The sequence below is a fragment of the Pecten maximus genome, chromosome 12 (genome assembly GCF_902652985.1).
Source record: "Pecten maximus chromosome 12, xPecMax1.1, whole genome shotgun sequence".
Taxonomy (NCBI): domain Eukaryota; kingdom Metazoa; phylum Mollusca; class Bivalvia; order Pectinida; family Pectinidae; genus Pecten; species Pecten maximus.
Genome location: NC_047026.1, coordinates 3,944,230 through 3,962,115, shown reverse-complemented (window position 1 = coordinate 3,962,115; position 17,886 = coordinate 3,944,230). Strand labels below are relative to the sequence as shown.

Here is a 17,886-nt window from a genome sequence, read left to right as displayed (position 1 = left end):
AGTTGGAAAAATAATCAAAAAAAATCTGAGTTTTAAGTGCATCTATTCATTATATTCATTAAGAAGACTTAAAGGAATGGATACCAATTATAATATATTCTGTTTTTCCTTTTATTGAAATTATAATATATTCTGTTTTTCCTTTTATTGTATCAATTTATTGATAAAGACATTCTTTTTATAAGATACCTTCAGCCCTGAATTCACAAATTTATTTTTTTTCTCTTAATCTCATATAAATCATATTTACCAGGTATTTGAAGAATTATAAATATTTCTTCAAACTTTCCTTTGACTTATTTAAATGTTTGTTATAAAAATCAAATCCCATTTCAATAATCCTTTTGTTTGCTAAAAATTCAAATTCTAGAATATTTGGAAATATGAAATTGAGGAATATCTTAGTTTAGACATTCACCCCTAAAGACACATTTGAACTCTTCCAATTCAAACATTGGAATAGTTCATTATGTCACTACAGGGGTGAATGGGTTAAGACATTGGTAGAGTGAAGAAAAGAAATTGTATGATATTTGGGCCTGGTTCAATTTGTAACTTGTAATTAAACTGAGAATTTGCAATTAATTGTATGACCTCCTCCCCCCCCCCCCCCCCCCCCCCCCCCCCCCCCCCCCCATTTTTTGCCATTTTATTATTTGCAAGCACTTTTATTATTTACTTTATATAAATATATACATGTATTTATTTTAAAATGAAATCCATTTAATCTTGTCTCTCCTGAGATTGCAATCTCCTCTAGTCATATAAATGCTTCCAGAATACTCACGCCTTAAATGTTCTCCAGAAGGAGACTTGTTATATATAATTGTGTTAATTGAAATCATGATATTAAAATGTTTGACTGAAAAAATTGTGTCGTACAATTTGTATTTCTATTTTGTACATGGAGGAACTTCCGTTCTGATTTCTGTTAATGTGACCGGGTGGGATGTCCTGCTGGGTGTCTTCGGCAGTATGCTTCAGTGAGGTAGCACTAAATCAGCAAAAATTCCGGCCTATCACAAGGAGACTTAACACGAACGTACCGCAGCCTCTCAAAACACACATACCCACTCACCACACACGGGAGGCCGTCCTTAAATCACCTTAGCTGTTAATAGGACATTAAACAAAATAAACCAAACCAAACCAAATTGAGTACATAACTGTATTATTATCAACTGTAGAAAGAGAAAATATGACACTGTTAATTTGAAAATGTGACATTTGCAAAATCATGAAAGAGGAAAATATGACACTTTCAATATGAAATATGAAAATGTTTTTATGTAAAACAGAAATATGACATTATCAGCATCATAGAGGGAAATATGAAATTTTCAACATGAAGGATCGAAATACTCGGGTATGGGTATGACATTTTCTATATCAGAAAAATTTTGATTGTTGGGTTTATAACCCCATGAACAGCCAGGGTCATTTCGAGGTAGGGCATCCTTGTAGTAGTTGGTGACTACCTCACTGAAGTTCATGCAGGAGGCCTGTTGCATGCTGGAGCATGCTGGCCTGGAGCAATGAGGGACAAGCGTCTTGCCCAAGGATACCACCACGGCAGTACAGAAGGGCCTGTTTCTCGGCTTTCCGAGAAACACATACATCGGAGCGAAAATTATGACATTTTCAACATGAAAGACACAAATATGACATTTCCACGTGAAAGACGGAAATAGGACATTATGCAAATATGACATTTCGACGTGCAAGACGGAAATAGGACATTTTCAACGTGAAAGACGGAAATACGACATTTTCAACGTGGAAGACGGAAATATGGCATTTTCGATGTGAAAGACGGAAATATGACATTTTCAACGTGAAAGACGGAAATACGACATTTTCAAAGTAAAAGACGTACATATGATATTTTCCACTTGAAAGACACAAATATGACATTTTCCACGTGAAAGATGGAAATGTGGCATTTTCGATGTGAAAGACGGAAATATGACATTTTCAACGTGAAAGACGGAAATACGACATTTTCAACGTAAAAGACGTACATATGATATTTTCCACTTGAAAGACACAAATATGACATTTTCAACGTGAAAGACGGAAATGTGGCATTTTCGATGTGAAAGACGGAAATATGACATTTTCAACGTGAAAGACGGAAATACGACATTTTCAACGTAAAAGACGTACATATGATATTTTCCACTTGAAAGACACAAATATGACATTTTCCACGTGAAAGATGGAAATACGACATTTTCAACGTGAAAGACGGAAATACGACATTTTCAACGTGAAAGACGGAAATACGACATTTTCAACGTGAAAGACGGAAATATGACATTTTCAACGTGAAAGACGGAAATACGACATTTTCAACGTAAAAGACGTATATATGATATTTTCCACTTGAAAGACACAAATATGACATTTTCCACGTGAAAGACGAAAATACGACATTTTCAACGTGAAAGACGTACATATGACATTTTCCGCGTGAAAGACACAAATATGACATTTTCCACGTGAAAGACGGAAATACGACATTATGCAAATATGACATTATGCAAATATGACATTTTCAACGTGCAAGACGGAAATATGACATTTTCAACGTGAAAGACCGAAATATGATATTTTCCACTTGAAAGACACAAATATGACATTTTCCACGTGAAAGACGGAAATAGGACATTATGCAAATATGACATGTATTTTCAACGTGCAAGACGGAAATATGGCATTTTCGATGTGAAAGACACAAATATGACATTTTCCACGTGAAAGACGGAAATAGGACATTATGCAAATATGACATGTATTTTCAACGTGCAAGACGGAAATATGGCATTTTCGATGTGAAAGACACAAATATGACATTTTCCACGTGAAAGACGGAAATAGGACATTATGCAAATATGACATTTTCAACGTGCAAGACGGAAATATGGCATTTTCGATGTGAAAGACACAACTATGACATTTTCAACGTGAAAGACCGAAATATGACATTAGACGCAAATATGACATTTTCAACGTGAAAGATTGAAATATGACATTTTCAACATGAAAGACGGAAATATGACAAAATTTTCAACGTGAAAGACACAAATATGACATTTTCAACGTGCAAGAGAGAAATGCGAGATCTTCAACGTGAAAGAAGTAAATGTGACATTTCGGTGAAAGAGGGAAGATGCCATATTTGCAACAGATAGATATGAAAGTTTATATGTCGTATCATAAAATATAATTATCAATACATTTTTTTGTTTGTTTGCATTTGAAACGCCAAAGAGAAAATGCCGGGTTGTGACGTTTTGAACATCAGATAGGAAAATATAATATTTTAAGTAGAAACGTGAGACATTTTCGGGACGACGCAGAATAATTAATTATTTCTTGAAATTTAAATCCAATTTCAAAAACTTATTTAATTGATTAAATCATAGGGTTAATGCACCTACTCTTTTATATTTTAAATATCTTGTAGTGTTTAGGCTCCTTTGAGTTTCCTGTCTTCATTTTGGCCCCCATGATACATTACTGACCAGTTATGTTAGACGAAAAGCTATATTGAATCACTGGATGACATCACTCTAAGTCTTGGGTGACTTCGGTGATGTATGTATTGTACAGTTCTATATAAGCATTACTAAAAACTGAAAACATTTGACTTTTTTTCAAACAACCAAATTTGTAGGAAGGTGAAAAATCATCCCGCCCGTGAAACATACCAGTGGGGCTCAAACAGGCGAATCCGAACACTCTTTTGCGGCATGTTATCCCACAAGGCTAGAAGAAAATAAATCGAGCTGGTAAAGAGTATACCTTGTACTCTCCACTTTTACACTGGGCTCCAGTTCGTCAGTATCCGTAACTTAAGGAAATCTATTATCCAAAGGAAAGCATTACAGAATTTAAAGTTCCATAGATTCCCACCTTAAATCTTAAAATGCTTTCCTATGTTTTTTTGTTTTTTTTTGTGTGTTTTTTTTAATTAAGGAATTATTCTTAATTGAGGAATTTCCTTTAAGTTATGGAATTATTCTTATTTGCAAAAGTGCATAAAAATAATAACTCACACTGTACTTGCTGTATTAAAAATCTAGAAAACCTTTTAGTTAATAAAATTGTTAATTACAGGGACATTTTATCTAATAAATTATATGTAAAATCAGATATCTATAAGTTCAGTACAGTATTTGTTATTAAGTTATTTGGTAAAAATGATGATTTGTAAAAACTGTTGTTTATACAGAAGCCAGAACGTCATGACTGAAAGAATAACAACAAATCATTTTTCTGAATATGGAAATTCATAGTTTCACTCCGTCCCCACTTCTTTTTTTATTAATGAAACAAGTGCTGCCACCTAATGGCAATATTCTGCATCGACGTCTCTGGAGTGTTTGTAACACGCTAGCAAAGTGGCGGCGGAGTCAGCCACCCACTATTATGTTAAATTAATTCATTATACATTGGTCTAACAGCTTAACTTCTGATTGCTTGACGACAATAACAGAGTTTTGTACAGGTAAATATTCGTTTAAATATTCTCGACAGTAATGTTTCCATATTTCTCGTCTTTACGGTAATCTGTTACAGGTAAGGTGTTGTCGCGTAGAAGCTTGAAGTTCGAACCGACCGTCAACATGACTTGACTACGGTAGGCCAAGGTGTATGAGACAGGCGTTCTGGTTGTATAACTCATGGACTGTAGTTGGGTAATTGAATGTGACAAATCGAAATAATCATGAGTTTTCAAATGTTATAAATTGCTTCAGATCTGAAACAAAATGCCGACGTTCAATGGTTATCACGGAGACTAGGCCTAGTGGATCTATTTCGTGTAGACTAAAATAGTAGCATTGATAGCCTATATTTTTTATACGAGTGCTGCTATTTTTAGTAGTAAAATGACACTATTTACTGAGAGAACGTCTTATTCCCGTCATTCAATGCCTTTTACCACAGGGATTTGACTATTCACACGAGCATTATCAATGAATTGTTAACTAAATTAATATATATATGATAATATTTATATTTCTGCTGTTTTTTTAAGTTGCGCAAAAGCCTACCTTATAACCATATTTTTATATGTAAAATTGTCCTGATGACGGCCGCATAGCGGTCGAAACATGTAGACGATGTATGCACCACAATAAAAGAACACAACTGCTATGGATGTTGAGGATCCTTTATTTCTACATAATATGTTCACCACATGGTAAGGACCTCTACTGAATACCATCTGGTATCCATTCAGGAGCAGTGCCGCACTTTGATACATTAGGAGTGTTGGTTCTCTCACCTTTTTCATAGTAATACAGTATAATAATTATTTCTGGATAGGATTCCAGGTGCTATGATCCTGTCCAGACTCTTCCACTTAATCTAATAGTAACAGGTGCTCATATGTTATTTTTGTTTGTTTATTAAATATGTTACAGACTGAAGTTGTTGTTGTAACAGATCTATTCCTGTAACACTAACAGTTTAAACACCATCTATATATGTCTCTGCCATGATGACATTTCCCAAAACCCAAAGCATGAACTGATGCAATATACACAAGTTACATAACTTGTCAAAACAATGTCTGTCATCCAACAACCTGCCATGGACACTTTCTCATCAGCTCAGTCAGTAGAATCAAAGCTATCACTGTATATCATCTGACAGAGTGAAAAGAAGGGAAGTAACTCTCTATTGGATAAGATTGGTACCAAAATACCAGTAACCACTTAGTTATTTATTTGACTCCATCGATTGCTATACATGCTTTGACTCCATCAATTGCTATACATACTTTGACTCCATCAATTGCTATACATACTTTGACTCCATCAATTGCTATACATACTTTGACTCCATCAATTGCTATACATACTTTGACTCCATCAATTGCTATACATACATGTTTTTTTCAACGACTATAGTCGGTGTTCTGTTGGCTTGTCCTCTCGCCAGATCACAACTGACCTAAGCTTTAATACTATATAATAATTTAAGGGAATGTTTCAATATACATTGTGTATTATCATTTAGTACTCAAATTTCAAGTGTTTACATCTGACAGTGCTCCTTATAACTTCAGAACATGCTGATAGCTTCAGAACATCGGGGTGGGGGTTCTATCTCCGCCTTCAACCATGGGTAACATTTGGTTCAGGAAGCAACAGTCCCTTGCTTAGACAATGTCTTATCAGTATATCAGTCATTGGTCTTTAATAAGCTTTAGGCTTCTGGACCGCCTTGATTTTGTTTCTCCACAATCCCTTAGAATCCTTTATTTCTTTTCATGAAAGCTTGTTAAACATATTAATTTTATGCCCTATATGTATTCTTAGTGCGTAATATAATTGTCTTCAAAATATTAACACTATACATACGTAAATGTTTATACAGTTCCGAAACTTGGGTTGAACTTCCCGCCAAGAGTTTTCCAATGGCAGTTCAAAGCAGATTTAAAACCATAGAATGTGCCTGCATTCACACTTTCTGGCAAGCTATAGCTATTGCAGTTATCTGTAACCTGAACTCCAAAGAAATGCTTCCTGATGTTTTAATATCCTTGCCTGTTGTTTTTAGCCCACCATCATCAGATGGTGGGCTATTCAAATCGCCCTGCGTCCGTGGTCCGTCGTCCCTCCGTCCGTCCGTAAACAATTCTTGTTATCGCTATTTCTCAGAAAGTACTGAAGGGATCTTTCTCAAATTTCATATGTAGGTTCCCCTTGGTGCCTTGTTATGCATATTGCGTTTTGAGACCAATCGGAAAACAACATGGCCGACAGGCAGCCATCTTGGAATTTGACAATTAAAGTTTGTTATCGCTATTTCTGAGAAAGTACTGAAGGGATCTTTCTCAAATTTCATATGAAGGTTCCCCTTGGTGCCTAGTTATGCATATTGCGTTTTGAGACCAATCGGAAAACAACATGGCCGACAGGCAGCCATCTTGGATTTTGACAATTGAAGTTTGTTATCGCTATTTCTGAGAAAGTACTGAAGGGATCTTTCTCAAATTTCATATGAAGGTTCCCCTTGGTGCCTAGTTATGCATATTGCGTTTTGAGACCAATCAGAAAACAACATGGCCGACAGGCAGCCATCTTGGATTTTGACAATTGAAGTTTGTTATCGCTATTTCTGAGAAAGTACTGAAGGGATCTTTCTCAAATTTCATATGAAGGTTCCCCTTGGTGCCTAGTTATGCATATTGCGTTTTGAGACCAATCCGAAAACAACATGGCCGACAGGCAGCCATCTTGGATTTTGACAATTGAAGTTTGTTATCGCTATTTCTGAGAAAGTACTGAAGGGATCTTTCTCAAATTTCATATGAAGGTTCCCCTTGGTGCCTAGTTATGCATATTGCGATTTGAGACCAATCGGAAAACAACATGGTCGACAGGCAGCCATCTTGGATTTTGACAATTGAAGTTTGTTATCACTATTTCTGAGAAAGTACTGAATGGATCTTTCTGAAATTTCATAAGTAGGTTTCCCTTGGTGCCTAGTTATGCATATTGCGTTTTGAGACCAATCGGAAAACAACATGGTCGACAGGCAGCCATCTTGGATTTTGACAATTGAAGTTTGTTATCACTATTTCTGAGAAAGTACTGAATGGATCTTTCTGAAATTTCATAAGTAGGTTTCCCTTGGTGCCTAGTTATGCATATTGCGTTTTGAGACCAATCCGAAAACAACATGACCGACAGGCAGCCATCTTGGATTTTGACAATTGAAGTTTGTTATCGCTATTTCTGAGAATGTACTGAATGGATCTTTCTGAAATTTCATAAGTAGGTTTCCCTTGGTGCCTAGTTATGCATATTGCATTTTGAGACCAATCTGAAAATAACATGGCCGACAGGCAGCCATCTTGGATTTTGACAATTGAAATTTGTTATCGCTATTTCTGAGAAAGTACTGAAGGGATCTTTCTCAAATTTCATATGGAGGTTCCCCTTGGTGCCTCGTTATGCTTATTGCATTTTGAGATCAATTGGAAAACAATATGGCCGACAGACCGCCATCTTGGATTTTGACAATTGAAGTTTGTTATCTCTATTTCTCAAAGTACTGAATGGATCTTTCTCAAATTTCATAAGTAGGTTCCCCTTGGTCCCTTGTATGCATTTTTGGACCAGTCTGTCCTGAAAACAACCTGGCAAACAAACACCCATTATCGTTAAATCTCAAATTTCTTATATAGCTAGGATTCCCTTGTTTGAAAAGTACTGGAGGGATGTCTCAATTTGCACAGATTAGTAAAATGAAGGGAAAAGTAGAGAAAAGATCAATCTGACATGGAACCTATGAAGATCATTCAATGGTGGGCGCCAAGATCCCTCTGGGATCTCTTGTTTCCAATTTCTTGTTGTGTCCTCTTGTTCTGGTTTCTCTAGATGTTTTGATAATTTATTTTCTTTTTACCTTTCTGGATAAATTTGTATATGCAAATTATTAAATTATATATTTGAATGGTAAACCAAGGGATAATAGCCTTTCCTTGTAAGATTTTTCTCACAGCCCATACACTAGTTTTGTTGCAAGCCTTTTGAACTTCCATCAATGGCTTGTATGTGCTTTAAAAACATTAGACTCCATCATGTAATGACACTCAACTTGTGATCTAATCAGAGCTTTGTATAATATCAGAAACATTTGCTTATTCAAATTTTTGAAGGTTCCTCTTATAAAACCTGTCATCCTATTAAATAATTGGCTTTTTTTTACAGACATGCACACTGAATTTAAGCTGACATTTTGTAGTAGTTTATCCTTGTTTTCTGCCCTCATTGTGTATTTGATGCCTGGATTATGTTGTCCTAAATGTAGTGTTAAGCATTTTTCTGTTTTGAATTTCAGCTGCCATTTTCTAGACCATTCTCACATTTTTTCAGGTCATTTTGGATGCTATTTACTTGCCTCATTTTTCCATAGATCTTACTGTCATCTGGAAAAGTTCAATATTTAGGGGATAGTACGTTGTTTGGAGTGGCTATACTGGTGATTAGAACATGACATTTGGTTTGAACTCGAGAGCGAGTTTGAACTCGAGACCGATAGGTCGAGAGTTTAAACCAAATTTCATGTTCTAATCGCCAGTATAGCCACGAAAAACAATGTACTATCCCCATTCTAACACGTTTACTATCGCATATGTTTAGAAACATTGTTTTACATCGCTACAAGTATGCTTTTAAGTACTCTGTGACCTCCGCTAGTGACGTGTCATACTGTGGCGGATTGACCAATCAGAGAGAAGCTATCGAAGTCGGTCAATTGGCCACGCCCATACTGGCGAGAGTTCGGTCTGTATGTTGACGAAGCGGTGTATTTGGATTGTTGTGATAGTCCTCTTTCCGAAGATTTAAAGACATATTTGGATTTACGCAGTATACATAACGACATGTGCGTTTTGACAAAGTCAGAGTTGATGTGTTTCTACAGGCTCAACCATTATGTGAAAGTTGTGTGTAGGCCTACTTGTTCCATTTCATTTCGGATTTTACTTGGCTAGATCTAGATGCCTACACATTGACGAAATGAACGTTTCAATCAATAAATGACGGTAAGAATGATGTTAACGATTTTTGTTAAATTTATTCAGTTAATTCATTCTTTTCGATTTCTTCACTTTTTGTTCCAATCTCATGGGTCATCAATCATAAATGGTTCAGAGTGTTGAATTTCGCTACGAGTCGGCAGCAGTGATTTCACTCCATCTCATTTATCCAATATACATGTATTGACAACTGAATCTATGTTTTCTACTGATTCCTCAATTATATTATTAGCTCATAAAAGGTGAGCTTAGGCCATACTGTGGCATCTGTTGTCCGTCCGTCTGTCAACAATTTCACAAAAACGACTTATTCTTCCTAACTACTGATTGGAATTTAACCAAATTTGAAAAGAAGCATATTAAAAGTAAGTGGTCGGCCAGAGACGGGAGCTGAGGGTCTGAGCCAAAAGGCAGCAATTTAGCTATATTGCTATAAATGACTTCTCCGGAACAAAGCTATGGATATTAATAATATTTGACTGGTAGCGATTTAATACGATTTAATACGATAAATAATGGACGCAGGCTGTAAGCCTCTATGTCCATATCAATTGATATTACAATGTTTACAATGTGATATACATCTGGTGTGCAATGAGTTAATTTGTCCTTTTTCATATATATACACAAGTTATTTGTTGTTATTATCCCAGTGATTGTCCAGTGCAATTTCAAACTGTTTAACCTCCTCGGCATCTATAACATGTTGTGGCAAATTGTTCCAAACATCTACTACCCTGAAGCTGAAAAAGTTTTTTCTTATGTCTAGGTTACATCGTTTTTTTTGAATATTTTGTGCGAGTGTCCCCTTGTCCTGCTGGTGGTGTCCATTTGGAACATATTTGTTGTGACTCGCTCGTCATAAATATTCTTCACGATTTTAAAGACGTTGATTAGGTCACCTCTATTCCTTCGGTGTTCTAAGGTTAGCAGTTTCAGTCTCTGCAAGCGTTCCGGGTACGACAAGTTTTTAAAACCAGGTATGAGTTTTGTGGCCCTCCTCTGGATGTTCTCTATCAAATCGATGTCCCTCGGTAGCATTCCTGGTGGTTGTATTATATAAGCTACAAATGGTGGGGCTGACCCCCAAAGGGAGAAATTTGGCTTTATTGCTATAAACAAGTTCTTCACTGGAACAAAGCTATAGATATCGTTCATATTTGACTGGTAGCTTTCCCCGAGTGGTGGAGATTCAAAAAGCTACAAATGAGGAGACTGCATGACCCAAATGGGGTTGAATGAAGGCACTGACACCATGTCTGGTATACATGGTGTCGGGGCCAGAGGAAACTTGAGCTATATTTTGCTATAAACAATTTCCCTTGAACCAAGGGCATCAAGAGATGAACACGATCATGTAAAATAGCCCTGGGGTCTTTCTCCACCCCTAGTGACTTATCGGGTGTTTCTTGTAAACAGTTGATATTCAAACCCATGAACACATCTAATGTTTTTGATAAATGTTTCTATTTGTCTTTCAGAATGATTTTCCTTACGTGAAAAGCAAATTTTGTCGCAGCGATGATTGCTTCACCGCACACATGTTTATACTTTATTATCGTGATCATGAAAACGCTTTAAAAACACACATGTATAACCCACATTTTCGAAGCGTCTTTGTGACTTGTGCTCATGCGTATTCTGCTTAACTGAAAAATGGAGTCGGGAGCTGACGCAATTATCCGGATTTTGTTTGCGATAATGACGCAAGTTAAATTTTTTTTCTTGTGTTAATTTTAAGAAATTGAGCGTAGATACGCCTTCATGCAAGCTATATGGAGAACTTGTCTGATGCTAGTGTTCCCAATTTTCTGAAATCACTGTCTGATAACCCTGTTGGGAGGGGAGGGGGTTGAATCACAGCTAGGGGCATGTCTATCTTATATATAAAAAAAAAAATAGCCAGAAATACCTTTATTTAAGACTAGACATGCCCCTGTGGTTGAATTAAACAAGAAGCTGGGGACGAAGTAAAATATGGGACAGAGTGTGTGAAAGTGAAATATTTCAATTCTGTTTTCCACTGTCTATCTTTGTCTATCTTTGCTCCTTGCTAAAGTCTGTGTTAAAATTGTTGAGTGATCAGTGTTTCCATTAAGGTAGAGCATGACACTTATAGTATTATAGTACGCCAGCATAAAATTTTAATACTGCTGTATCACAAAAATATTAAATATCAAATATAACCACAAAATGCTAAAAGAGAATGTAGCAGGCCGGGTTTTAATTGTAAATACTGTACATAGCTGTATGGTCACCTTCTAGCTTCCGGCTAGGGGGAATTTCCCTTTAGCTCAGTTGATAGAGAGGCGGACCAGTAAGCCGAGGGTCGCGGGGCCGATCCCGGCTGGCTGCACATTACTACTCCTTGAACTTTTACATTGGTGCCGCAGACCACTCCAAGTGAAAGCAATAGGCTTCCTTGGAGAGAGAACCTGGGTTGGTGTGTTCGGGGGCGAACACGTTTGAAGGAGGGAGTAGTGTAGCAGGCCGGGTTTTAATTGTAAATACTGTACATAGTTGTATGGTCGCCTTATAGCTTCCGGCTATGGGGAATTTCCCTTTAGCTCAGTCGGTAGAGCGGCGGACCAGTAAGCCGAGGGTCGCGGGTTCGATCCCTGCTGGCTGCACACTACTACTCCTTGAACTTTTACAAGAATATAAAGCTGACTAGCGGACGAACTTTTCGTCTGAATGGCAAAAAAGCTCAAATGAGACAGTTTGTATGGTTTCACATGATATAAATAGCTGTTTTTCCATTATGAAAATTATCAATACAATACTATTTTGATAATTAGAACAAAAACAAGCCAGTCACGACATAGATAAACACTAATACAATAATTTTATTGTAACGGTTTCACAAAAACAATATTTCAGATAAGCTCTCTGACTTGTGTAGATTCTGATAAGATCCCAATTATGAACTAGGTTGTTTTATTTATTTGAAGTGATTTTACAATAAAATTTCTGTTTTTAATGTTTCTGTTACTATATCCCTTAAGAAATATATATATACTACATCAAGATATTTGTGGAGGGGTTCATCATTGATTACAAACCATTTGGTTATTTCTCAAATCTTTCTCGTAATGGAAACACAGACTGTGTAGTCCTTATGAAAAGTACAGGAGGGGCTTTTCAATACTAATACTCTCTAAGGAAAAAAAAATTGAAGTCACCTTTATATATAATTATGGTATCTTGTTTTGCAGGAAAGTAGCTGTTGGCATGATGGCATGTACGTCTGCTCGCTGCGAGGATGTTGATGTCTCGTGGTATGCCTCCATCGTACACAACTGTATTCAGGAGGATAAGCTCAGCAAACTCAAGGCAACACTCAGGAAGTTCTCTAAAGATCAACGACGCAAAATTGTCAATTTCAAAATCAACGGTAATGCTGCCCTGTTTAATGCTTGTCTCAGGGGGAAAGTACACATCGGCAATTACATCCTGGATGAATGTGGCGGAGACTATGAACAGCGTGGAATTTACGAAGTAGAGATTGACCATTCTCGACACGATGTGACGCCATTATGGTGCGCGGCTGTGGCAGGAAATCTGGAGGTGGTGAAATCGTTGATATCCCACGGTGCCAATATAAACAGTCCTTCTGACACAGAGTCGACGCCGGTGCGGTCGGCTTGCTACATGACAAACATCTCGGTGGTGAAACTTTTAGTGGACAATGGTGCGGACATCCACAAACCAAACATTAATGGCGGAACATGTCTGATCAACTCGGTTCAAAGCGTTCGTCTGTGTGAGTTTCTAATATCGAAAGGTGTCGATGTGAATGCGAGGGACAACTCTGGCAACCTTGCCCTGCATTATGCTATAAGGGAGGGTAGATTGGACACTGTGATGCTCCTGTTGAGCTGTGGCTCAGATCACACCGCCAAAAATGATTTCGGTGATGATGCTTTACAAACGGCGGCATTGCGAGGATTTACTATAATTGTAGACTATATCTTAGAAAATACTGTCCAGAATAAAGAAACTGCAATTCATTCCTACGAACTCCTTGGTACAAACTTTGTTGATGAAGTACATGATATTGTCCGTGCTTTGTCAGTGTGGAAAAAAGCCATGTCCATGAGATATTCGGATCCAAACAATATAATAATGAAAGATCTACCCGTAGCTACCAATTTTGCATATCAGCATGCGCGAGAACCCACTACTTTGAAGGAAGTTGAGGACATCATCGAACCAGATGATGTGTACATGCAGGCTCTACTTATTCGAGAGAGAGTCATTGGACCGTTCCACAAGGACACCACCTTCGGGTTGATGTACAGAGGTGCAGTGTATGCAGACAGCCATAGGTATCAACGATGTGTGGATTTGTGGAAATATGCTTACATACTGAGGAACAAGAAGGGGGAACCACTCAACCACGAATGTTTGTTCACCGTACAGGCTCTCATCAAGCTCTTTTGGGAGATGCAGGTGGAGCTAGAATCTGGAGCGACAGAGGAAAAGGTATTGATTATTAATGATATTTTTGTAAAAATGGTGATTAAGTAATGACCATACACTCACCTTTCACCAAGGCGACTGATTTGATTTCCAGTTTGGATGTGAAAAATTATGGTACTGAAGCTGATCTGGGTCACCCATAGAAAGTGTGTCAATACATATTATTAAGGTCACAGTGACTTGAATCGTTAAGTAAAATAAATTCCAAACTTGTAGTGAAATATTGTGCAGACTCTTCCATTGACATGTTTTAAATACTTTGATCAAATTAAAGTTCATCATTTTCTACAATTGCATATTATGTGCTTATTATGAATAACGGCTAATTTAGGGAGATGCCTTTTTGTTCCCTAAAAGTTTAAATAAAAAACAAATGTTATAACAGGTCCTCATAGTTTCTAATTGAAATGAGAATTTTTCTCCGAGTTGACCCATGGGTGATAATTATAAGTGTAGTGTAGCATAGTGCAATCAACCGTGGGTATCGGACGATGACACTGTCTGTAAAATTGAAGTCAGTAATATCAGACAACTTGTAAACAAAATTCTTTTTAATTTTCTTCTTACAGGTACAAATTACAGATGCATTTGAAGTATTTTCAATACTGATTCAGCAAATTGAAGGTGGAATAAACTTCCTTAAGACAAATCCTACGAACCCAAGTTCTTCACTTGGCGACTTTCAACTGCTTCTACAGCTCTCCCTACATGTGGTCCATCTCATATCTCGACTGGAGCCCAAAGATCAACAGAAATTTGAATTCCACAGACTTGTGCACCGACTCGTTACTCTTGACCCACGTGGTCAAGATATGGAGAGCTTACTGCACTTGGCGGTGGATCCAAAGATCTCGCTGACCAGTGAGGAGTTCTATTCTCCCTTCCCATCGTTGGCCGTTGTTCAGACCCTTATCACCTGCGGGGCCCAGACTAATGCTGTGGACAAGAAAAGAAACACGCCACTTCACAACAGCATTAAGTTTCTCACTTACTCGGAACTTCAAAATGAAGGCATTCTGGCTTGTTTACTTCAGAACGGTGCTCATGTGGACATCTACAACGGGGAAGGATTAAGTGCCCTGCAGATGATGCAAAACCAGGGGCTGCCTGTTCCCCCTCTGCAATATCGTACACTAAGGTGTCTATCGGCAGAGGTCATCATGCGCTACAAAATACCTTATCACACTGAGGTCCCCGTATCTCTTTTCCCCTTCATAGAAATGCACGGGTAACCGTTGATCTGGGCCGTTTTCGTTTTTGCGGTCCAAACGGTTAGACCACTTGGACCGGTGTTGTTCGTTTATGAAATTAAGACAGACCTGGTGATTTTATATAGTTTTCAGACGAGCCTTGACAAAGACTCCCAAGGCCTGTATTAACATTTGAAGGTCCGTCAAGATATATGTTTGAAATATTACATTTAAAAAATGACGAACCGTTTTGTCCGTATAAACGAACAGGCCCGTGGTTCCCGGCTACATTCAGTTGTATTTGCTCCGACATATATAGTATAAGCAATTCAAAACATGACTAATTTGCAATGTTGAGTCTTTCTCACTTGAAACACTTTCAATGCAATCTATGAGGAAAGTTCTAGTAATTAGGCACCGTCCTAAATAGTGTGTTTATTTTTCCAAATTAAGTCTTCAAAATTACCGACATTTTTTATTTTCTTATTCTCGACAGCAATTTTCCCTCTCATCTTACTTTTAAACTTTGCTTGGCAAAAATTCACCATTTTCAGTCGGGTAGCAAACTTCCCAATATATCCTGAAAAAACGGTGAAGGTGGTTTATATTCTGAAATAGAGATGTAGAATAAAATATTCCCAAGATATTCCTTGCTGACAGAGAAACACTACCTTGATATATTGACAGATGAGGAATATGTTAATTGCATGCGAGTTGGATTTATATTATTATGTGCTTAATATTCTGACATAAACTTGTTTAATATATTTATATACATATATGATATTCAACAGAAAACTATCGAATATTCTGTACATTTACAATTGTATACAGAAAAGTATATACCGGGTATGTACTGAAAACACATTTTTAGTGTATAACGCGGAATCTAATAAAATTAGGTTAAGTACAAGGCTTAGAGTCAATGATGAAAACATTTACCCGATTGTAGAACATTATGGTTGAAATTCTTATAGTGTCATCATTTTAACTACCTAGATACAATATGTATTATCAATGTTACCAGGGTATTGTTATGTTTTAACTGATATTCAGGATTGCAATAAATGGAAGTTAAGAATTGTTTTTCCACTCTAAAAAATTAAATGGTTTCTCTTTATAGCAAGCTTGAAAGTTGAAAAAGAGTGAATATGAGTCTATACTTGAGAAAACCCTTGTTTTCATTGTTGGAAAAGAGTGAGAGCGAGTCTAATGTTGAGAAAGTCCAATATTTTTACTGTTGTTAGTCTGAAGTTGAAAAAGTTCATATTTGCATTGTTGAGTATTTTAAAAGTTGAAAAAGTCAGTATTTTCAATGTTGAGATTAAAAGTCTGAAGTTGAGAAAATCTGAATATCTTTGTTACAAGTGTAATTTTGAGAAAGTCAATATTTCTGTTGTTGAGAGCCTGACTTGCCCGAAGTTGAGAAAGTCTGTATATTCAGTGTTGTGAATCTGAAATCAAGAATGTCTGTATTTAAATTGGTTTAAGTCTGAAATTGATTATGTCTGTTTTTTTCAGTGTTATAAGTCTGAAATCAAGAATGTCTGTATTTTGAGTGTTGTGAATCCGAAATGGAGAATGTCTGTATTTTTATTATTATGAGTCATAAATTGAGAATGCCTGTATTTCAGTGTTGTGAATCTGAAATGGAGAATGTCTGTACTTTCATTATTATGACCTTGAAGTTGAGAATGTCTGTATTTTCAGTGTTGTGAATCTGAAATGGAGAATGTCTGTACTTTCATTATTATGAGTCATAAATCGAGAATGTCTGTATTTTCAATGTTGTTAATTTGAAATGGAGAATGTCTGTATTTTCAGTGTTGTGAATATGAAATCGAGAATGTCTTCATTGTTATGACCTTGAAATTCAGAATGTCTGTATTTAAATTGTTATAAGTCTGAAATCGAGAATGTCTGTATTTTCAGTGTTGCCAGTCCATCTTTTCATTGTTGAGAGCTTTACTTGCCCTAATTTGAGAAAGTCCACATTTTCATTGTTGAGAGTTCGAGCCTCACATGACCTAAGGTTAGGAAAGTCTGAATTTGATTAAGTCCCTATTTGGCCAGTCTGATTCGAGCTGAGAAATTCTAGTTTTCACTGTAACAAGTCTGATTAGATGACGAAGCCATCAAATTCATTATATAGAGATCTTCAGAGTCTAGTTATATTCAATATTTATTTTGTATTTTTTTTGTTTATTTTTATGTTGTAATGTGAATAAGTGCTATTTGAGACACATCTACCCAGTTATGAGTTTTAAATGTTCCTGCATCATTAGATCAAGCAAGATCAACTGGTTATAATGGCAAACGTCGACATGTTTTTATCAGTATTTTATCTAGTGTATCTGGATGTGTTTGTATTGGTCTACACGGTCATCCTGCATTTCAATTTTGAGGCATTGTTACTGAAAGCAGTGATAGACTGTTTATACTTCCAAGTCATACGTAAAAATGTATTTGTAATAAAACAGAATGTACCTGTGTACAGTCCAGTATAATGATAGTAATTAATCATAATATCAAACATATTAATTAGTGCTAATAAATTATTTGTGATATTTGTTAACATGCTGCTTTTCATTCCACTGGTTGAAGACAAAATATGAGCGCTTGTCATGGCAGATCGTCTGTTCGTCAACAATT

The 17,886-nt window shown here is 36.6% G+C and overlaps 1 protein-coding gene across 1 annotated transcript; it reads left to right on the top strand.

Annotated features, from left to right (window-relative positions):
• The first annotated feature begins 4,400 nt into the window (after nt 1–4,400).
• On the top strand, nt 4,401–17,809 carry LOC117340052 (protein fem-1 homolog C-like). The gene is made up of 3 exons (XM_033901814.1): nt 4,401–4,513; nt 12,778–14,047; nt 14,614–17,809. Exons 2-3 carry the CDS (start codon nt 12,794–12,796, stop codon nt 15,274–15,276), a joined length of 1,917 nt encoding a protein of 638 aa, XP_033757705.1. The 5' UTR covers nt 4,401–4,513; nt 12,778–12,793; the 3' UTR covers nt 15,277–17,809.
• The last annotated feature ends 77 nt before the right edge of the window (nt 17,810–17,886 follow it).

Bases quoted from the DNA above. Each gene is read 5' to 3' on its own strand.
- LOC117340052 (XM_033901814.1), top strand. From the start codon at position 12,794: ATGATGGCATGTACGTCTGCTCGCTGCGAGGATGTTGATGTCTCGTGG. The intron at 14,048-14,613 runs GTATTGATTATT...TTCTTCTTACAG, and splicing joins CTGGAGCGACAGAGGAAAAG to GTACAAATTACAGATGCATT.